This window comes from Sceloporus occidentalis, unplaced genomic scaffold (genome assembly GCF_023333645.1).
Source record: "Sceloporus occidentalis isolate IW3139 unplaced genomic scaffold, rSceOcc1.0.p SCAF_7, whole genome shotgun sequence".
NCBI lineage: Eukaryota > Metazoa > Chordata > Lepidosauria > Squamata > Phrynosomatidae > Sceloporus > Sceloporus occidentalis.
The window spans coordinates 41,283,900-41,307,007 of record NW_028316987.1 but is presented as its reverse complement, the minus strand read 5'-3'; the positions used below and the strand labels follow the sequence as shown (position 1 = coordinate 41,307,007).

Here is a 23,108-nt window from a genome sequence, read left to right as displayed (position 1 = left end):
TAGGGCAGGACAATCGCGGACTGGACAGTCCAAAAATGTCCCATTCCTGCTGGGCATTTTTGACCCTCCAGTCCCAGGTTTCCACCTTGCTCCAAGCCACATTTTGTTAATCTCCAGTCTACTGGAGAAAATATGGCTGTAACAAGCCAGAAAGCCTCCTCCTCCTCCAAGATGGTCCTCCCCACTGGACAGGAGGAGGCCGAGGCCCTGAATGCAGTTCTGACTCCTTCAGCTCTGGCCAGTGTGGCTGGCTAGGCTTCCCGGGGGCTGGAGGCGACAGTGCTGCACTTGGGGCCTTAGCCAAGGCCCCAGAAGATGCAGCGTGATTGGCTGGGCCTCCCTGGGACTGGATGCAGCAGCACTGCACTTGGCGCTTCCACCTTGGCCTCCTCCAGTCCCAGCCACCCAGCTTCTGGGGCTGAGGCCCCAAGTGCAACGCCGCCTCCTCCAGCTCCAGCCAGCATGGCTGGGTAGGCCTCTCCGGGACAGGAGGCGGCGAGGAGACAGGAGGCCTCCCTGGGCCTGAGGTGCAGCCGCGTGGGGCTGAGACCCTAAGAATCCAGCAGGGCTGTAGATAGGGTTGCCATAACCCGGCTGCAACCGGGTTTTTCCCGGTTTTGGCGGCACCTGCCCGGTCACGGCACGGGTGCAGCCAAAAACCGGGAAAAGCCCGGTTGCAGCGGGGTTGCTAGGCAACCCTGGGGCCTCGCTGCCGCCCTCCTCCTCCTCCACCGCGCATGGCCGCGCGGAGGAAAAGGAGGGCAGCGAGGCCTGGGGCGGAGGAGGCTGCAGGGAGGCAGCGCCTCTTGGGCGCAGCCGCGCCAACCTCCCCGCCTCCCTGCAGCCTCCTCCCTCCTTCCTGGCCTCCGCGGGGGCCAAGATGGAGGCGAGGCCCTGGCGATCGCCGGCGGCTCCTCGCCTCCTTCCTGGTCCCTGCGGGGGCCAGGAACGAGGCAAGGCCCCGGCGATGGCCGGCGGCCTGCTCACCTGCTTCCTGGTCCCTGCGGGGGCCAGGAACGAGGCAAGGCCCCGATCCTGGCCTCCGATCGCGGCGAGGCCCGGGGCCCAGGCGGGGAGGGAAAGCCTCCTTAAGTGGAGGCTTTCCCTCACCGCTTGGCCTCCGCTCCCCGCCACGATTGCGAGGTAAAATGTAGGACATAATTTTCAAATGTAGGACACATTTTTTTGTGTGTCCTACATTTGAAAATTTTGTCCTACATTTTTCCCGGTTTGGAGGTCCGGCACTATGGCAACCCTAGCTGTAGATGAGGAACAACATGAATTTGTTTTTGAAAAAAAAATATTTTTTCTAGTTTTAGTTTGTCATGTCCTCCATTTTTCTTGAATGTCCTACATTTTGTCTTTGGTCAGTGAAGAGCTTTCCAGGCCAGCACTGGTTGCCAAGTAAACATGCGGCCAGCAGAAGCAGGTGGCAGCAGTGCCACACCAATACTAGGCAGTTGTCCATCTTGAAGAGGGTGAGAGAGGGAGATGAGATTTGTGAATAGAGACATGTAGTTTGTTTAATCTTGTGCATTTCATCCTAGAGGTGCAGGCATCTATTGAATACATGCACCTTTGCTCTTAAGATTTAAGTAGAGGTGGGAATCATGTGGCTCTCCAGATACTGTTGGGCTATAAACTCCAGAAGTCTTGTCAGCATATCCAAGGCTAAAGAATGCTGAAGGTTTTATCCAACAACCTCTGGAGGGCTGCATAATTCCCACCCTGTTCTAAAGAAAATGCTGTATCCTGCATTGGCCATGCCACCCAAGCATCATGTAATTTTCTAACTGTAAGAAATAATAGGTTCTGTTAATTTAATTTCCTATTCCCTTTTTGTTCCCTTTTCTTTTGTGTCTATGACACCTGGAATGAATAATTTCTTTGCCACCAAGATGCCACATGCCAATAGGCCTGGCCCCAATTGGTGGTGGGGACAGTAGTCCTCAAGCACACATGCATATACACTCACTAGCACACACACAGAGACCCCTTCCCTGTTTGTGCACGTTCTTTACTGTTCTTTTCCTCCTTCATCCTTACACATACACATTCACTGACCTCTCCAGGTGTGCTTGTATTCACCATATGAATTGTGCATTCTTTCAACAGATGGTTGCCAGGCTGTGGAGAATGTAATTGCCATGGCAAGATGGCACAAGGATACCTGCTCCAGGCACTCACCTCCCATACTACACATTTGCTTATTTCCAAACTGCCAAACAGCAGTCGGGTAGACTGGGTGAAGCATGATTGTAAGGAAGGAGATGGGGTCAACCCGCTTGGAGCTTCGAAATAACTTTGTTGGAGTACAACTCCCAGAAACCTCCAGCTAGCATGTGCTAGTAGGCATGTTGGGTGGGAATTCTGGAAAGTGTAGCCCTGCAAAAGTTTCCAATACTTCCCATAAGAATTGCTTTCCACAGAGCCAGAGGAGGTCAACAAAGCAAGATGCAAGAGGAAATTCAGTGACAGCTTGCGTGCATGTCATAGAAAAATTCCAAAAGCTGAATACAGTCTGAAGCTCTGTTTTTAAACTACTGTACAAACAAACCTACTTGAGTGAATTTACAATAACACATTATATACACACAAACACATAGAATTCAGTGAGATATCATTATTTGTAAACATGTAATAAATCAGTCTACACATCATATTCTTGGTAGCCCTGCTTATTCCTGAAACAACTAGATGGAAATCAGTTGCATTGAAAATAGTAGTATACAGGTATATTTAGATCAGTTGTGAGATTATTTCAAAACAAATTTATTTAAGTACATGCAGTTAAACCCATTTCTAAAACATATACGACAGTTATTTCAAAATATACCTCAATGTGCTTCCAAGGAATGGCATATTTAGTTGTGCCAAATAATTTCTAGTAAAATCAGGTGTTTATGACCCTGCTGAATTTTTAAAATATACACATTGTCTTTAGTTCAGTTATTTTAGCATTTGTGTTTACAGGTGTGGCAGCTCTATGTTTTTATGGCAACTGGATCTTCCCTCCTTCAGACCCATGTTTGAAAGGCATTGCCAAGTTGTTAAACCTTATTTGCATTAATGCTTAACCGAAGACAAGAATGCTTATGGTTATTAACTATTAGGATGTAAGGCTTCTCCTTGGACTCACAGAATTCTGTAGCATTACAGAGGTATGTATCTATGTAACAGTAAGTGTTAAGGTAAATATTTAGCACATTTACAAACTGGATTTGCTGCCCAACATTCCTTCAAAGAGAGGAATGATTATAGGTTGTTAGTATATATATTTTGTATGCAGAAGGTCCCAAGTTCAAATTTCTAGGTAAAATTGGAACAGATTTGTTAAAGATCCTAGAGACCTCCTGCTAATCACTTTAAACTACTGGAGGGAACTGTGCATTCCCTGCAGGCTTAGCCAGCTTAGCCAATAGTGAGAAATGCTGGGTGTTGCAGTTTCCAGAGAAACACACCATTCTCACCCTTTGTTTCGATATTATTAGATGACTTGTTACAAGGCAGCTTCTTATGTTAATATAAGGATGTGCTGTATATATGGGATTATTTCCATATATATATTTAACAATGTAAGAGGTTGGTACCTATATACATAAAAATATTTTATGTATGTATGGGATTCAAGATAGCTAACTATGGGCCCATACAGACAGGCCAAAATAAAGCTGCTTTGGATCACTTTGGAGGTGTGCTGTTCAAATGATGCATGCGTCCTAAGAGGCCAGAAGCTGTGCCAAAGCTGCGCTCTGGTCCTTAGTACTGGATCGTGGCTTTGGCATGGCTTCTGGACTCTTAGGATGCATGCATCCTTTGAAGAGCACACCTCCAAAGTGACCCAAAGCAGCTCTATTTTGTCCTGTCTGTATGGGCCCTATGATAGTCGTGATGACAAAAATTAGTCCATTAAAGAACAGACTGCTGTGCCATTGCATGGGATATTCTAATAAAAGTTGAGAATAAATGTGTTGGGGTCTTCCTTATTCATGCTGTGGGCCAGTTTGGACTATACGATAAGGCAGTGATTAATGAGAATTCTGGCTTGTCTGTTTTGAGCAGCAAGGTGGTACATACTGCGCTAAATTCTTAATCTTGCGAAGTGGTTAAACAAGCAGTGAAGCTTTAGGAAATATTTATAAACCATTTATCTTTAAAAAAATGTTAGTGTCTTTATAGTCTTTTGGGGGGCAGTGTTAATTCTGCTGTTTTAACTTGTTATATACTTTTGCTGGGTATACTTGATTCACCCAATATCCAAGAAATTAGTTTGCATTTATTGTCACATTAATTATTCTGTTTTCATTTGAATATAAACACCACGTTTCTTATGTTTTAAAGTCTACAGTAAATGGAGAATTTTTCTTGCAAATACTGGCTCTGAGGTATTAGAATCTTACCCGTCCCTGGGAGCTACTTATACCTGAGACCAACGTTTGAAAGCAGTACGTCAGGAAGGAAGAGCCAGTGTGGAGTAGCGGCTAGAGCATTGGACTCTGACTCTGACGACCAGGATTTGAATCTCCGCTCTGCTCACAGAAATCCACTGGGTGGCCTTGGACAAGTCACACTCTCTCAGCCTCAGAAGGCAAATACAACCCCCCCTCTAAACAAATCTTGTCCAGAAAACCCCATGATAGGGTTGCCATACATCAGAAATGACTTGAAGGCACACAGCAACAACATCAGGAAGGACTTACAGTTTCATCCACCCAAGTTGCAAAAGGAGATGAAATAAAATACAGCCATATTTGTCTGTCTCCAAAACCAACATTTTTAAACAAAACAAAACAAAACAAATCCAACAACACAAATCTATCATCTACACCCAGTTGCTTTGCCATGCAAATCTGGACGTAGTGAGCCTGTTAAGTTGAATGAGGTTTCCAGATTAGTTTATATATTGGACAATATATACAACAGCAGCCTATATAGCCATATATAGAAAGCCGAAAGATAATAACATGGATAATACTGACTTTTGTATTTAATGATATATCTTTGGACTTGAGGATCATCTTTAGTTCCTTCCCAGCTGTCTTTCGTAGTCTTTTTTTTTTAACGGCCATCAAGTCAACTTTGGCTTATGGTGACCCTATGAAGGAGAGACCTCCAAGTCACCCTGGGCCTAAGCAGATAGGCAGGATAGCATGGGCCAAGCCCATGCTGTCTTGCCCCTGGTTCTGACCTGGGTCAGTCCTGCCCAATGCCGTGACATGGAATCACTGCCGCCACATGCCTCATACCTGCCTCTGCTGTCATGTATTCTCAGAGGTCGCCTGTTGCAGCCTGTAAGGACGGAAATGGGGTGTCTGGCTATACCTGTGTGGCCAGGTGCCAACATCACAGGCCGTGACAAAGGGTCTTCTGAAAAGACGTGACTGTGGAGGTTGGTGTGGGGTGCATGGGGCCATGCAGTGTGCTAGTTGTCGCTGTAAAGGTAATTCCACAGCAAACAGCAGGTCTATATGTCCTGAGTTAAGGCCCCTTTGGGCTGGGATCGGTCTGGAACCTCCAGATCTGGCTGGTGATGGCCTGGGACTATAGTGCCCTCGTCTGTACAGACCTTATATGGACCCCCTGTTATCAACAGACCTACTCAGATCTTGCAGACTCAGAACTGTGGCTTCCTTGATTGAGTTTATCAACTTGTAACAGCGTCTTCTTCTTTTCCCAGTGCCTTCTCCCTTGCCAAGTAATACCATTTTTTTAAAATGAATCATGTTCTCCCATATGTCCAAAGTACAACAGTCTCACTTTAGTCACCTTGGCTTCTGGAAAGAGTTTAGACTTGATTTGTTCTAGGACCCGTTGGTTTGTCTTTTTGTCATTTCAGATATCTACAGAACTCTCCTCCGGCTCCACATTTCAAATGAGTTGATCCTCTTCCTATTAGTTTTCCTCACTACCCAGCTTTCACAATCACACATATAAAGTGGAAATATAATCCTGTCTTTTAGAATTCAATGATATATCTTTAAACTTAAGGTTCTTGTCTAGTTCCTTCATAGCTGCCCTTCCAAGACCTAGTCCTCTTCCAATTTCTTGACTGCAGGCCCCATTTTTGTTGTTGTGGTCTCCTGTTTCTCTTCATTGACTTAAAGCAGTTCTCTTTGTTCCTGAACATGTCTTTTTGACCCCAATTCTGTCATCTTTTATTTTTGGCTCCCGTTCCTCTTTAATTGCTTTAAGAGTTTCATCCAATGGGACGTGAGAGGAGAAAGGAGAGGCCCCAGATTTTTTTTTAAATTAAAATTTTAAATTTCAAAATTTTAATTTAATTTTTTTTGAAATTTTTAAGTTTTAAAATTCTTTTAAAATTTTCTTTAAAAACATCACATTTCAACCGAACCTTCGCTACATATATGCAAATACCTTTAGGGTGTGCGTACGAAATTGCAATTTGAAGGTATAATTTTAATTCTGCTAGTTGCTTATGTCACAACTATTAGCATTACATTCAGTAGTATGTGGGAATTAGGATGTATCAGTAACATTAGTTCAGGAAAGCATTACTAAGGAGTCTGTATGGTGTGAAATGGGAGGAAGTCAATGGGGGGGAACCATGTGTTCCCACACAGCTAAAGCACTACCAAACTGGGTTATTTCTCCAGTGTGGATGCAGCCTCGGTTTCCACAATTCCATAGCACTGAGCCATGACAGTTAAAGTGGTATCAAACTGGATCATTTCTGCTGTGCAGATGCAGGCTTAGATTTGAACCCCCTTTGGCCTTGTCTGTGTACATTCAAGTGTCACACTATTAATTTCAGTAGAGGGCTTTGAGGCAAGGAACACTCAGAGGTGGCCAGTCCCTCCTCTCTGCTCCCGCCCTCACAGCAGCACTACTGACAGGAAGACTGAGGAATACCGGAAGTGTGTGCAAAGCAAAAGCAAGGGGGCGGAGCCAGGGAAGTATTGGGCGGGGCTAGGAAAGTAAGCAAGAAGGCGATTGGGCGGAGTCGGGAAACGTAAGCAGAAAGGCGATTGGGCGGGGCTAGGGACGCAAGTCGGGGGATTGGGCGGGGCTTGGAAAGTAAGCAGGAAGGCGATTGGGCGGAGGAACTTTAGAAGTGGGATGGCCAGGCCCGCCGTACGACGCCGGGCGCGTGACCGTGACGCTGAGGGCTCGGCGGCGACTCAGAACTTTTGCGTCGATCCCGGAAGTGAGTTGCTCACAGTCTCCCCCGCGACTCGGAGAAGAAGCAGCAGCAGCCGCCTCCTCTCCTCTCCAGCGGGGGGCGAAGATGGCGTCGTCGCCGTCGTTCATCACGGTGCAGCTGAAGAAGGCCTCGGAGGTGGACCTGGCCAAGCCCTTGTGCAAGTTCATCCAGCAGACCTACCCGGGCGGGGAGTCCCAGGCCGAGCACTGCCGCGCCGCCGAGGAGCTCAACAAGCTGCGCAAGGGAGCCCTGGGCCGCTCGCTCGACAAGCACGAGAGCTCGCTCGAGACGCTGCTCAGGTGAGGGAGGGAAGGCAGGAAGGCGCCTGGCTGGCTGGCTGGCAAGGGCCGCACCCTGCTCTGGGGAAGGCACTCCCAGGAGCCTCCGCTTCTTTCCAGGCGGAGGAGGCCCAGAGCCAACAGTACTTTATGGCTGCATCCACACTGGAGATTTAACCCGGTTTAGCATCGCTTTAAACTCTTTTTCTGCCTGAAGGCTATGGAATTCTGGGAGTTGGAGTTTGTTGTGGGCCCAGAGCGGAGCTCCGCTCCGGGCCCACAACAAACTCCAACTCCCAGAATTCCATAGCAAAGAGTGAGACAAAGAGTTAAAGCGCTTCCAAACCGGGTTATGTCTCCAGTGTGGATGCAGCCATAAAGTACTGTTGACTCTGGGCCTCCTCCGCCTGGACTTTAAGACTCTTTGGTCCAAACTACACTGCAGAAACAACCCAGTTTGAGACCGCTTTAACTGCCCTGGCTCAATGCTAGGGAATTCTGGGAACTGTAGTCCTATGAGACATTTGGCCCTTCTCTTGTCAGAGAGCTCTGGCGATGCAATGAACTACAATTCCCAAGATTCCTTAGCACTGAGCCAGGGCACTAAAAGCAGCCTCAAACTGGATTCCCTTTGTAAGGCATTTGGACCCTATTTGCCTGTTGTGGCCCAAATCCTGCCACGAATCTTAAGGTGAGTGAGGGTTGAGATGGGGATGTTGGCCTTAGCTTTGATGGACTGTCATTTGCAGAGACAAAGAAGATGTGATAGAAGATGCCAGCCATGGATGTAGGCGAAACGTCAGGAATAAACCCTTCCAGAACATGGCCATGTAGCCCGGAAACCCACCAAAAACATAGATGTGTTAGACTGGAGGATCAGGGTGCAAAGAGATCTTGTAGCATCCTCAAGACTAACTGCACTCTCCTAGACTTGATCCTCTTTCCAAAGAATGCATCTGAGGAAGTAGGCTCAAGCCTGTGAAAGCCCATGCTACTAACTTCTTTCTTTCAGTTAGTCTCAGGGTTTATGGGTTTAGTAGCCCACAAGGTTTGGTGGTTTGAGCTGTGACTCTGGAGACCAGGGTTTGAATCCCCACACAGCCACGAAACCCACCGGACAAGTTACCTTCTCTCAGTCTCAAAGGATGGCAATGGCAAACCCCCTCTGAAGAAACTCGCCAGGAAAACTCTATGACAGGTTCACCTTCGAGTTGCTGTAAGTCCGAAACAATTTGAAGCCACACAACAACAGTAACAACAGCAGTTTATGCCAAGTGAGATTTGTATCAGATATTGTGGCAAATGACTCTTTAAGGTGATTGGTCTCTTTTCTGCTTTGATTTTCTAAATGCTAGCTGAATTTGGTACATGTATCATTTAAACAGCATACCTCCAAAGCAACCTGAAGCAGCTTTATTTTGGCCTGTCTGTATCAGGCCATTGTTTCTGCTGTGTGTAAGATTCTTCACCCTATTTTGAATGAATGGGGCAAATCTCTTCTTGTGCCTAACTTTAACTGCCCTTTCAGGCAGGAGAAGGAGTGTCACTCTTTCCTGCATTTCGGAGTCATAAGTCCAACGGTACCAAAGGTGAAGGGTGTGTAAACAGTCAATATTGTGTAGTTTCCAGAAGATGCCGGTTTCCATCACGTGGTAAATCATGCATGTTTTTACAACATGATTAATCAAATGGGACTTATTCTGTAGAAAGTGTTTTGGGTTTTGGCCCTAAAAGTTTTAAATGATGAGGAGAAATGTGTTTCTCCGTTTACAAGGCTTGTTTCAAATGTCTTGTGAATACCGTTGCGTCACAGGGATGTGATGAATCACAGAGATTGTAAAGCCTGTGTTGAAAGAGGGACGGATCAGGAAGTCTCAAGTAGCAGCTGGTAGGTTTCATAGCATTCTCAGTGTCCAGGCTTCATTCACCTAAAAGTACATATTCTACATTACGAAATATCTTCAAGCCTATCCGTTTTTAACAGAAAGCAGTTTTATTAGCATTCTCTCATGTGAAAACATTTTCCATTGTAGGCCTGTCTACTTCTAAATGCATATGCTGAATATATGAAGCTTCCTTTCAAAAAAAGAATTAAAAACCAGATATTTGGGTCAAGTTATCCAAAAGCCTAACTTTGAAATAAATCTTGTCTGGTAGTAGAAGTTCACTGAAGGGAAGGAGCCAAAGCTTCAAAATTTGCTACACCTTCTTCCAAGTAACCGTTTGGTCACTGATTTGAAAGAACTGTAGTGTTCAGTGCTTACAGTAAAAGGGTTTTGACCTAAACCATATGTGCAGCATGGATATAAAATATTATTGAAATGCTTACTTTTAAAATATCAGCATAAAGCTAGACAGATATCTGTGTCCACATCTCACTTAAGTTTCCTAGAAGTTGGAGACTGGAGGCATCATGTTCCGCTTACAGATCATGCAGATATATGGGTTTACATGTCTGCAGGTACACTTGCAGATTCCCATATAGGACTGCCCAAGGTATTTAGTCTCCCCTTTTCTTTGACACACAGTAATGATAGCAAAACCTGATGGAAAGTGGTTCAAACCTCCAGGTGTACCAAGGAAGAGGTTCAGTATGGGTAGATGGATTCTGTTACAGTGTTTATTTAGTTCCCGTGGAAAGTAATGAGCTCAGGGATGTCAAATTCTACTGATAGTTTTACTGTCATTGTATTTCCTCAGTGACATATTTTATTATATGCAAAAGTAATAGTAATAAGGTCAGACCATGATTCAATCACTCATGTAGATGTTCCAGTTCTAAGACTAGTTGGATAGCACTGTACTTCTGATGCCTGTTACCCTTTTTCTGTCTACAGACAAGCCTTGATAACCTGAGTTAAACATATTAAGGACGTTCTGTAGTACTTCATGAAACAGTTTTTGTTGAAGACTCTGATATCTTATGGCTTAGTAAAGCAAACTGTTCTGTTCACTTTATATACTCGCACTCATTCCTGTTCTTGTTGACTTATTAATTTCAGATACTATGACCAGCTGTGTTCCATAGAACCAAAATTTCCATTTTCTGAAAATCAGGTAACATGTTATATCTCTTCAAATTGCTTGATATGCCGTGAAATGCAATGAAAAGGGCAATCTCTGAATTGGAGTATAAATCCTGTTCTATGACACTTTGAGTCCCACTTTTCTAATCATGTAGATGAAGCTGTGAAGTTTTATGCTTTGATTTTTATTTTGAAGCGTGTTATGATTTACATAGGGTTGGGAAGAATGGCTATAACTGAAAGCCTAGAAGACTTTCAGATTTAAATATATTCTTAAAATTCTTCCACTAAAATCTGCCAAGAAGCCAGATAGCTTAAACATACAAGCTTTGCTTAAATGTATCTGCAGTTATTAATTTGTCTTACTGTTCCAGAGTCAGTTGCGCTTTTACTGGCAGAACTGATTGGCATTATCCTGCTGCATTCTTTATAATTTTAAACTTATTTTTCTTCTGATAGTTTTATGCATTATTAGTCATGTTCAATTTTTCTGTCAATAAGGTGCAGACTCTGAGCTATTCTTGCTTTATTATGCTTTCCAGAACATTCACGTGATCATTTTTTAAAATGATAAATCAATTGTCTGTTCTCATACTTTTTAGATCTGTGTAACCTTTACCTGGAAAGATGCTTTTGACAAAGGATCACTTTTTGGAGGATCAGTCAAACTTGGTAAGTAACTATTGTAAAGTCAAATTACAATAGGCTTTGTAGTATTGAGACCGCAAAATTAACTAATCTCCTAATTTGTTATGTTGTAAAGAAATGTTTTATTTAAATGACATTTCAACCTTATTTTATTTATATTAACTGTATAAATTATATTGTTGTTAACTGCCCCCAAGTTGTTTCCAGCTCATGGCGACCCTGTGGATGAGGCAACTCCAAGACCCTTTATTCTCCACTGCTCTGCTTAGGTCCTGCAGATCCAGGCCTGTGGCCTCCCTGATTGAATATCCATATAATGTGCAGTCTTCCTCTGTTTCCACTGCTGTCTGCCTTCCTTAGCATTATAATCTTTTCTAGTGAATCCTGTCTCCTTATGATGTGGCCAAAATATAATAGCCTCAGTTCGATCCTCTTGGCTTCCAGGGAGAGTTCAGGTTTAATCTGTTCAAGGATCCATTTGTTTTCTTTTTTGCTGTCCACAGAATCCTCAGCATTCTTTTCCAGCACCACATCTGAAATGAGTTCACAGTCCGCCCTCCCTATACACGGAGGATCTGTTCCAGACCCCCCACGTAAGGGGAAAAAAGCATATGATCAAACCCCATAGCAAATAATGGGGTGTGTGCTTGCGGCACAGCGTGGGACATGCGGCACGGGTACACACCTCATTACTTCTGCCGGGGCTTGCCTTCTGCATAAACAAAGTGCTGCGGAAGGCATGCCCGCCTATGGGGAGGGCCGACTATATTTTCTTTCTGTCGACTTTCTTCACTGTCCAGCTCTCACATCCGTAAATGGTGATGGAGAATACAATGACGTGGGCAATTCTGCCATTGGTGCTCAGTTGTATATCTTTACTTTTTACGATCTTGTCTAGTTTTTTCATAGCTGCCTTTCCCATTCCTAGTCTTCCTGATTTCTTGATTGCAGTCTCTGATCAGTGTTTGATCCAAGGTATGGGAAATATTTTAACAATATTGATTTCCTCATTGAGTAGGTTGAATTTATGTAGATCCTATGTAGTCATTCTTTTTGTTTTCTATATGTTCAATAGTAAGCCTGCCTTTTACTTTCTTCCTTGATCTTCCTTAGTAATTGTTCCAAGTCTATGATGTTTTCCACTAGTAGTATGGAGTCATCTGCATATCTTAGATTGTTGATGTTTCTTCCTCCTATCTTCACTCTTCCTTCTGAGTCCAGACCTGCTCTTTGTATGATATTGTCTGCAAACAAGATGAACAAATAGGATAATATAATGCAGCCTTGCTTGATCTCTTTGTCAATTGGGAACCATTCTGTTTTTCCATATCCTGTTCAAACAGTTGCCTCTTGTCCTAAGTATAGATTTCTCACCAGGACTATCAAATGTAGTAGCACTCCTATGTCTTTAAGAGTGTTCCATACCTTTTCAGGATCTATGCTGTAATTATATTTGATTATAGTAACTATTAAAACAGCCAGGTATAAGTAGATGATTCTTCATATGCCATAAATTCTCTGTACTAGGTTAATGGAGGTTTTAAGCACTGTTTGGAGCAAGAAGGATTACTAAATGAAGTGCAAGTGCTTGGAGGAATATCTGCTCCATGTTAGCTTTGCTTTTGTGGTGTTCTGTTTCCCATCTGACAAATATTCTGGGGTTTGTTTGTTTTTGCTGCCTTACTACACAGATAAAAAGATTGTTGAATGGTATTAGGATTTTTTATGTGAGCAACATAAACACTGTATGTGTTAGCTTTGAGTAGCTTAATTCAGATATTCCATTACATAGGACATTAATTATCCTTTCCCATTTGCCATTTTATTTTGTATGTCTGCTCTTAATAATAATGTCCTGGATTGCCACTCCAAAATTTGGTAAGAGGAAAATATTGTAATTGGTTATTGGATGTACACATATAATATTTGTTTCAGACAAAGATAGCAGATCTGTAGCCTAATTACATGATTTTCTGGCTATCATTATTTAAACTGATAGGTTTGAAAGGCTCAGGATTCATGGATGGTGATGCCTTCCTGTTCTGATATTCTGCTTTCATAGTGAGTGTTCACTAACGATGTGTTCACTGTGCAGTTACCGTTCTTGCAAATTTGAAATGTTCTGAAGCATCATAACATTACAGAACCTCTGCTGTTATTTTGCATTCTGGTGGCCTTATTGCTTTTTCTGTAAGGTGCTATGGTATTTTATGTGAATATAATTAATAAACTAGTATTTGAAGGATTATAAAATGGGGATTATGGGGGCCAAACTCCTGTGCTTTGCTTTTTGCAGGACTAGGGATGAAAATTAACTCTCAGAACTAAATAAAAATAAAAATGGGGGCTTTATGCACCACAAATTAAGGCCATATGAGCCACATGCCAGTCTCTCCACCCCTGCTGTAGAGCAATGAATGTTCACTCTCTTTGCAACAGATGCTGTCGGTTTTTTTCCAAAGGGATATAACCACTGGAATGAGAGGCATGTGGCACAGTAGTCCTTTCAGTAACCTATTTCTAAACCATTGAGGCTTCTTAAATGCATACTAGCATTAAATTGTTTTAAAGGACAGACCAGAAGTGAAAGAAAATACTGGTAGATACTGGTTTTCTGAGTATGTTGTTTAAAACTTAAATTAATAAATTACATACTTCACCTGACTGTGATACTCTTATTGTATAGTTTTCTTAATTCTGATAGAAATCATTGTCTTATTCATAAACAAGAATACTGTTTTGTGTATACTTTGTTTCAGCGTTGGCAAGTTTGGGCTATGAGAAGACTTGTGTGTTGTTCAATTGTGCAGCATTGGCTAGCCAAATAGCATCAGAGCAGAATCTTGACAGTGATGAAGGCTTGAAAGCTGCTGCTAAACATTATCAGGTATGGGTTGTCTCTTTATTGATACTACACACTTGATTTTAGCCAAAAGGCTGAGAAGCTATTCTTTATTGAATAGAATGTTGGAATTGCTTACTATTAGTTGAGATCTTGATTACCTAATTTAAAATTTCATGTTTATAATGCTTTAGTTCCGTTCCTACCTCTCGGGAAGGTTCCAGATGGTGCAGCTGGGGGACGTGTGCTCCGATAAAAGGGCCCTTACATCTGGTGTCCCTCAAGGAGCCATTCTGTCCCCCATGCTTTTCAACATCTACATGAAACTGCTGGGAGAGATCATCCAGAGACATGGGGTGCGGGGTTATCAGTACGCTGATGACACCCAAATAGTCTTCTCTATGTCCCCGACTGATTCAGTGCCCAGGGATGGCATCTCTCCTCTCGTTGCCTGTCTGGAGTCGGTAATGGGCTGGATGAGGGAAAACAGACTCAGTTTGAATCCAGAGAAAACGGAAGTGCTCGTGATAGGTTCCCCGGGCCCGGGGATGGCGGTGTTTCCACCTGTCCTGAACGGGATCACGCTTCCCGTGAAGGACTCTGTTCGCAGTCTGGGGTGCTTCTTGACTCGTCGCTCCACCTTACATCTCAGGTGGATGCGACGGTCAAAAGCACATGTCATCAGCTTCGGTTGATACGCCAGCTGCGTCCCTACCTGGGCCGGGAGGACCTTGAAACAGTAGTACATGCTCTGGTAACCTCTCGTTTGGATTTCTGCAATGCGCTCTACACGGGACAACCCTTGTACCATACCCGGAAACTGCAATTGGTGCAGAATATGGCGGCAAGACTGGTCACTGGTACTTCCAGGACCAATAATATAACACCGGTCCTTAAAGACCTCCATTGGCTGCCTATTCGCTTCCGGGCGCAATACAAGGCATTGGTTATTACCTATAAAGCCCTAAATGGCTTGGGCCCAGGGTACTTGGAGGACCACCTTTCTCCATACAATCTGCCCCGCACACTCAGGTCAGCCGGGAAGCAATTGTTAAGAGTCCCAGATGCTAGGTATACCACCACCACTCAGAGAGCTTTTTCTATCTCTGCCTCCAAGCTCTGGAACTCGCTTCCCGGCGAGCTCTGCTCGGCCGCCTTGCTGGACCAATTCAAGAAGGGGTTGAAGACACACCTGTTCCAGCAGGCATACCCCTAACCCCCCCCCCCCCCGAAGTACTTCCCCCCTCCCCTCTCAGCAGCATTGGAAGCTGGCTTGAGATTTTTCTTGGGTGTCAATGTAAACTGTGTTTTACGATGATTTTATTGCTGATTTTATTGTATTTGGATGTTTTAATTATGTTGTTAAACCACCTTGATCCTTGGAAAGGCGGTATATAAATAAAGTTTTATTATTATTATTATTATTAGTTGGTTTTGGAGATAACATGGGATTTACTTATGAGGTTGGTGGGTTCCACCCTGTTCTAATTTGAAACGTTTGTTAGTGATCTGTGCTAAAAACTAAAGCATTGAACCATGGCAGTTAAAGTGGTAAAGTGGATTATTTCTGCAGTGTGGATGCAACCCTTGTTAGCTTGGCATTTTTGAATCTTGTTCAGATTTATGTAATTGTACTAAACACAATGTGGGTGCTTAGAATGGTCCAGGGGGCTCCCCCCCCCCCCTTTAGGGTGTCAGATGGGCTATATACATTCTCCTCTTAGAGTTTCTAATGGGCTATATACACTGCCATAAAGGCTAAAACAACAACAATGAAATGGAATTGGTCTGAGTCCATTCCTGGTTTTGAACAGTGGGTGTTTGCAGATGTTGAACACCCCAGAAGCACCTGCTGTGAGAATTGTGTATTCTAACCAAACAGCGACAACAACTATTGTAAAACAAAAATTTATTGTGGAGAAAGTAGAAATACACTGGATCACGTTTTTGCTGAATCTGAAGAACTCCAAAGAGAACCCGCATTTTAAAACCCCTAGACCCCCACCTTTTTTCTTGTTATGCCCAAAGAGTTGCTCCCAGTCCCCCTCCTTCACCACAGAGGAGGGAATTTTATATCAAAGCTGTCCTAGCGACAGCGCCATTTGGTTCCTAGTCTCTTCTGCCTTGAGAGATCTATAGATACCGGAATAGAGGGTATCTGTTAACCATCACTCTGTCATAAACCTGCCTGCTTGGTGGGAATTGCTTGCTGCTCTCAGCTGACAATTCCGGATAGTGACCATCCTGCGCATAGCCCATGGTGGCAGCAACTTCTTCCCAGAATGCCTTTCCCTGAGAGAATTAGATACAGGTGTGGTTGACCTAAGATCCATCATGTCTATCTATCTATATCTTTATCTATCTATATAACTATATATGTGTGAGAGCTTACCTGCTGGCCTTCTCTTCTGCAACCTCCCTCGTGTCTAGAAACTATCCCTAATTATCTCACTAACTTATACAATCCTCATGGCAGAATACACCCTGAATCACTGCATGAAGGTAGATTCTGACACCGCCAACCTATTTAAAAGGTGAATTAACTGCTTTTAGAGGATTCCAGGAGAGGCAAATTATAGTGAGTGAGTTGGCCAAAAAAGGGGTCAAGAGCTGCAAAAGCAACTTTGAGAACCCATATGTGACCCAGGGGCCACACATGTCTACATCTTATATAAGTATTAATGTTATCTTTCATGGTGATAATTAGATGTGAATCTATAAAAGACTTTATTTTTCTCTCAAGTTTGCTAGCGGTGCTTTCCAGCACATTAAAGATACTGTCCTCTCTTCACTAAACCGAGAACCAACAGTGGACATCTCTCCAGATACAGTTGGCACATTAAGTCTTATCATGCTGGCTCAAGCTCAAGAAGTCTTTTTCCTTAAAGCTACCAGAGGTATGTCATATACCACTTGGAATTTTTAGATGCTAAAACATTTTTTCTACGAAGTAGTTTTGCTTTGTTGATTTTCTCCCAGTACCGGAATCATAGGTGGCTCACACCATGGTTAAAAAAAAGATAAATAAAAATAGTGTGCTATTATATTAAAAAGATAATTAAATAGATTGTCATATTCAAACAACTAAATTAAAACCATCTGAAAACAATTTTTAAAAGACATTGGGTTAGGAAGCATAACATGCTCTCACTTCAGCCTCTTCTTCAGTGACCAGTGAGTTGTCAAACACTTGCTTGAATTAAAAGGCCTTTGCCTGCTACAGTGATGGAGAATTATCTTCCACATTATATGTCTATAGTTCTGATGCTTGAAAAGGGTTTAATGTAGATGCTCACTAAGGGAACACTTTATGTGAAAACTGAATGTAAGATATTTTCAGATGTACAGATTGCATATCTACAGATCTCCCCAAGATAGTTTTAGATGTTAGAGTGGCTTGGAGGAGTACTCCCACCTTTTTAAAAAATGTAAATAGCCCAGATACTCACAAATTAATGTCAAAGCAGTTGCTTAATCTGCATATGTATCTGTAGTCTTCATATTTGAAGAAATGTTTAGATACTGGTCTTTCCTAGAAATATTTCAAGTCATTGTTGTTCATTGGTGCGTACCATGAGTTTTTGATGCAGCTGGTAAAGCACTGGCTTATTCCACTGACTTATACAGCCCCTGACATTCCAGTGTTGCGAGCACTGTGCCCACTCAAAAGCCTTATCCACAGCCAAAGCTGAAGATCACTTTGAAAACTGCTGAAGACTGAGTATAATTTCCATCCCCCCATAGATTTATTTTGTCCTGAATAATGTGTGAAATTACCTTGTTATCAAAAATATGATACTTGCATATTTATACACAGTCCTTAAAGTTTGTGGAAAGTAGACAATTTATGAAGCAACCAAAGCAATAAAATTAGTGTTCACGCTTTTCTGCAAGATTTAACATATTCTTGGAGTCTAGTACTCTTCAAAAGCATTACCTTCTGTAGAGTGTGTACATAGAAGAAAGCAGTGACCAGAAACAGCCTTTGAGCGGGACATCAACTGATCTGAGGCTTGGGAACTGATAGCATTCACATAACACCCTAAACAACACACAAGTTTCAGTATGTGTTTCTGAGCAGGGATGTAACTAGAATTTGCAGATATTGGTGAGACTTTCATTAAATTTTCATTTTTTATCCACAAAGCAGTCAGTAATAACTGGAATTTACCTGTTATAACCTGTTTGGAAGAATTTTGCTTTCTAGAAGTCTTGTACTCTATGATACAAAGATTGGGATGGATTATTTTAAATGCTGTGTCTTCATACATTTCAAAAAGTTAAGACTGTGTTAACTTTTAGAGTGTAGAAAATATTCATAACTTTAAAATGTCTAATGATATGTGGCTTAATCTAATGAGACATTTTGATGTAAGTTCCAGAAACAAAATACTAACTCAGGTACTGAATGCATTTTCAGAACTGATATCATACTGATTCTAATAGCTTTTATATTACATTTTAGAAAAAATGAAAGATGCCATCATAGCTAAACTTGCAAATCAAGCTGCTGATTATTATGGTGATGCATTCAAACAATGTCAGTATAAGGATACCTTGCCCAAGGTTAGTAGTTTCATAGTAATGTAACCTTAACGGTGTAAAATAGTTTTAGCATGCTGTTAGTTGAGAAGGTTATATTTTTGAGACTGTGATAGTCTCAAATATATTATCTATATTTGATGTTTGGAGGGTGGGCTGGAATGAGGAGATGTGGTTGATTTTTTAAATTAAAGTTAATTCCAATTAACTTTTGCTGTGTTTTCTAAAACTTGGAAAGTACATAGATTCCAAGCTTATTACTGTAGCATTAAAAGTATATGATCAGGCAGAATTTCTGTTTTTAGTCAGTTTGAACATGGGATGTTTCTGGCTGTCTTTCTAAGGTTGTGCTCTGTTTATTTCCTTACTAAAATGATTTGAAACTAATGCATGTCCTTAATAGGGTTCATGTTTGTCTTTACTGTGCTGTCCTCTTACGCTACCAAGGAACCTTACTTGGAATAGGCTTGATGACAGTATGGATGCTCTTGCTCCTTAATTGCTTGTTTTTCTAAAACATAGAGAATGAGAAAAGAATAGATCACCCCTTAAAAAGAAAATTATATTTGTATTCTGTATAATTAACATTATACAGAATAATTTTTCTTTTTAGACTGAGACTATCAGAATATTGTAATACATAAATATTGGTAGCTTTCTAATTCTTGTTGGATTTCTAAGGTTTAAGTATATAACATGATGTTTAAATGGTGCTGTTCATTAAGGTATTGTGTAAGTGTTATATGCTAACAAGTCAATTTCAACTTAGGCAACCCTAGAGAGCGGTGATATCTAAAAGGTCTTATTTCCTACTCTCCTTCTTAGGTCTTATAAATTCAGGGCTGTGAGTTTATTTGAATCTCTTCATCTTTCCTAGAATCTGTTGTACATGCTTTGGTAACCTCTCGATTGGATTTCTGCAATGCGCTCTACATGGGGCAACCCTTGTACCAAACTCGGAAGCTGCAATTAGTGCAGAATATGGCAGCCAGATTGGTCGCTGGTAGTTCCAGGTCGGACCATATAACACCTATTTTAAAAGATCTTCACTGGCTGCCTATTCGCTTCCGGGCTCAATACAAGGTGTTGGTTTTGACCTATAAAGCCCTAAATGGCTTGGGCCCAGGGTACTTGGAGGACCGCCTCTCCCCACACAATCCACCCCGCACACTCAGAACATCTGGGACCAAATTGTTGGAGGTCCCTAGGTCTAATTTGACTCGGACCTCACAGAGGGCTTTTACCACTGCTGCCCCTGTACTTTGGAATAAGCTCCCTGCAGAGCTTCGCTCCGCCGCCTCGTTAGATGTTTTTAAAAAACAGGTGAAAACATATCTATTCCGGCTGGCCTTCCCACCTTAAATTGTTTGTCTGTTTTTCCTGCCCCTTTCTGTTTCCTTGACCCTGGATTGATGATTGTTTCTGCCTTTTCTACTGCCCCTGTTAGATGTATTTTTTACTTATCATTTTCCTGTTCCTGTTTTGTAATAATGGTTTTAATTGCTGATTGAATTTTATCTGTATTGTAATGTTTTTAAAATTCTGTAAGCCGCCCTGATCATTTCTTGGAAGGGCGGGGTAGAAATAAAATTTATTATTATTATTATTATTATTTCCTCTGGTCTTCCTCTTTTCCCTCAATTTTCCCTAGCATTTTTTTTAATGAACCACTTTTTCTCATGATGTGTCCAAAACATGGTAACCTTAGCTCTGCTTCTAGTAAAAATTCAAGCATTATTTACCACACCACTTCTCTCTCTCTCTCTCTCTTTTTTGGTGTGGTATAGTATCCATAAAATCCTCCACAAACATTGTACTGCAAATGAATTGGTACTGCTAATTTCAGAAGGGCTGTTTTTCATTTGGAGAACTCCTTTGAGTTTTTTTAACTTAATGAAAAAAGATAAGAGGTTACTCTTCCCTTAAATATGTGCCTTGGCTTCATAGCACAGTTACCGAGAAAGCTGAGACTGGCACAGGACACATCTTGAAAGATGTCCTCTTGAAGGCATATCTGCCCGTTTAAATCAGCTGTCTAAAGGTGCTAGTAGCAAACGTACATGGAAGTAAGTTCTGTTGAAATTATTATAGAGATTTTACTAAGTAATTAGTTTCTGTTTGCATTGCAAACCTTCTTAATGATACTTTGTGGAACTAGATTGTTGTGTAGCAGTTGCCATCTTGTGTTTTCCATGTGCAATTGAGTAATGATGACTTTATTTATGTGTGCAGCTAAATGAGATGATAGAGTGTATTCCTCTTGCCTCTCTTTGTTGATTTGAATTGAGGAAGAACAACTCTGTGTGGAGAGGTTCTAGTCTAGCCCATTCTCTGCCATTCTGACTCTCCATAGGATTGGGGAAAACTTTCAAAATGTTATCTTGGACCGGCACCAATAATAGCTGTTTCAGTCATCACATGATGCTGTAGCTGTAGACTTTGAAAAAGTAAGGATTAGTGTTCAAGGTTCAGCTTGTCATGTGCAAACACTTCAGTAGGGCAGCAGGTAACAGATAATAAACTTCTCTGGTAGATTATTGCAACTGAGAAAATTAGAAGCTTCTTCAACCATTGTGTACATGTTGATTTCTTAAAGAGCCAGTTTTACATTTTCTTCCATGTCATCAAAGTTGATGTTTTCCAGATCTACCGTTGTTAACTGCCTTCAAGTTGATTTTGATTTATGGTGACCCTATGAATGAGAGACATCCAAGTCATTCATCAGTAGCCCTGCTCAGGACTTGCAGACTCAAGGCTGTGGCTACCTTGACTGAGTCTATCTATTTGGATGTGGTCTTCCTCTTTTTCTACTTACTTCCACCTTACCAAGCATTATTGTCTTTTCTAGTGAGCCATGTCTCAGCATGATGTGGCCTAAGTATGGCGGCCTCAGTTTAGTTATCATGGCTTCTAGGGGGAGTGACCAGGCCTGTTTTGCTTTAGGATCTATTTATTTGTCTTTCTAACAGTCCATAATATCTGCAGAATTCTTTTCCAATACTCACCAAATGTACTTACCAGATGTACATTCAACATGAAAAGTGGCAGTGTAGATGATACTTGGCATTCATGCAGTTACAGTAGTTTCTGTTGTGCTCCTGTAGCACAAAGAACATACCGTTATTTTTCTCTAAGCAGTCAGGTGCTTGAGCGTGTTCGATTATTGCCATCTAAAGATATGAAACTGCACAGATACATTTGAGAACTCGCTCAAAGGTATGTGAACCTGGTAATTGACAAATGCTGGGTTTTCATAATTTCATTTCTAGCTTTTCCTTTTGTGAGGCTGTGTTTCTTTTGTGAGATTGACTGGCTAATGATTGGTATCTGCACTGCACTTTCTGGTGCATTATTGAGGCTATAATCCTTTTTAAGTAAGCTAACTCAATTCAGGGATCTTGTAGCTTTTGAGACTAATTGTGTGGAAGAAGTGAAGTGCATCTGAGGAAGTAGATTTAGTCTACCAAAGCTTATGCTATAGTTTTATTGATGCAGTTAGTTTCAAAGGTGCAGCAAGATCCCTTTGCTTTCTGATATTCCAAACTAACACAGATATGCCTCTGATTTCAACTCAGGGAGTCAGTTTGGTCAGAATCCTAAACCAATTTAAAATGTCTCAAATTTTCAGTATGCAGAGCAGTACTCATACTTCCACCAAACTTAATCCGTATAAAATCACGTGGGTGTCCTCTTCTACTCATATCATGTCTTAACTAAACCATTAATTGGGTGACTCTAATGTCCTGTTCTTCTTCCTCTTTCTTCCTGCATCCCATGTTGTCTGTGATGGTTTATGTGGTTGGACTTTTCCCCTGGTCAGTATTTTTATTTCCAGGAGGTGTTTCCGCTTCTGGCTGCAAAACATTGTATAATGCAGGCCAACGCAGAGTATCATCAGTCCATATTGACAAAGCAACAGAAGAAATTTGGTGAGGAAATTGCAAGATTGCAAGTGAGTAAATATCCTTTTTAAAAAAAAAGAAATTCAAAAACTTTAGCATACTATGACTGCACTGGGAATTTTTTTTTAAATAGTAGGAAAATGTTACCCCCCCCCCCCCCCCCAAAAAAAAAATACTCTGTTATTTTAAAATCTTTCCTCAATTGATATTGGAGACCTGATTCATCTTCATGGGAAGGTTTTAGTTAGCATACTTCAAGATACAATCTGGGTAAACTACGAGCAGACTTGTGAAATTGTTCCAATAGCTTTATTGTTCTGGTCTGATGGTGCAATACAACAGTAGAACAGAACATCATCAGAACAGTGTGGAAGAAAAAGGAAGCTGTAGAACAGTGTTTGATCACCTTTTTCTGCATCAACGTTTCCCTAACTTGAAGGGTGGGAATGTCTTTCCTTAATCCTACTGGCTTCAACATTAATATGAAAACATGTGAATAAATGTGTTTCCACATGCACGTTTTTCTTTATTCATAATACCAAGCTGTTCATGCTTTTTGTTCTTTTTCTCCCAGAAAAAAAACACGGATTTTTCCTGTTTCTGCACTGAGTATTTTCTTTTAAAAATAATCCATGACCCTTGAACATAAAGAGAACCTTTTTTTCTGAAGGTAGTATGCATGTTTGAAGGTTCCAGGACAAATATTTT

General features: G+C 41.7%; 1 protein-coding gene across 2 annotated transcripts in view; it reads left to right on the top strand.

Annotated features, from left to right (window-relative positions):
- The first annotated feature begins 7,145 nt into the window (after positions 1-7,145).
- The window catches only part of PDCD6IP (programmed cell death 6 interacting protein), a 31,102-nt gene continuing 15,139 nt past the window's right edge, over positions 7,146-23,108 (top strand). Inside the window, exons 1-7 of one of the 2 annotated variants that reach the window (XM_089532684.1) lie at positions 7,146-7,461; positions 10,443-10,497; positions 11,069-11,138; positions 13,874-14,001; positions 16,700-16,853; positions 18,422-18,522; positions 22,319-22,450. In XM_089532684.1, the coding sequence (XP_089388810.1) occupies positions 7,247-7,461; positions 10,443-10,497; positions 11,069-11,138; positions 13,874-14,001; positions 16,700-16,853; positions 18,422-18,522; positions 22,319-22,450 (855 nt within the window). In that variant the 5' untranslated portion in view covers positions 7,146-7,246. The remainder of the gene's footprint in view (positions 7,462-10,442; positions 10,498-11,068; positions 11,139-13,873; positions 14,002-16,699; positions 16,854-18,421; positions 18,523-22,318; positions 22,451-23,108) is intronic. The other variant, XM_089532685.1, reaches the window with a different exon arrangement.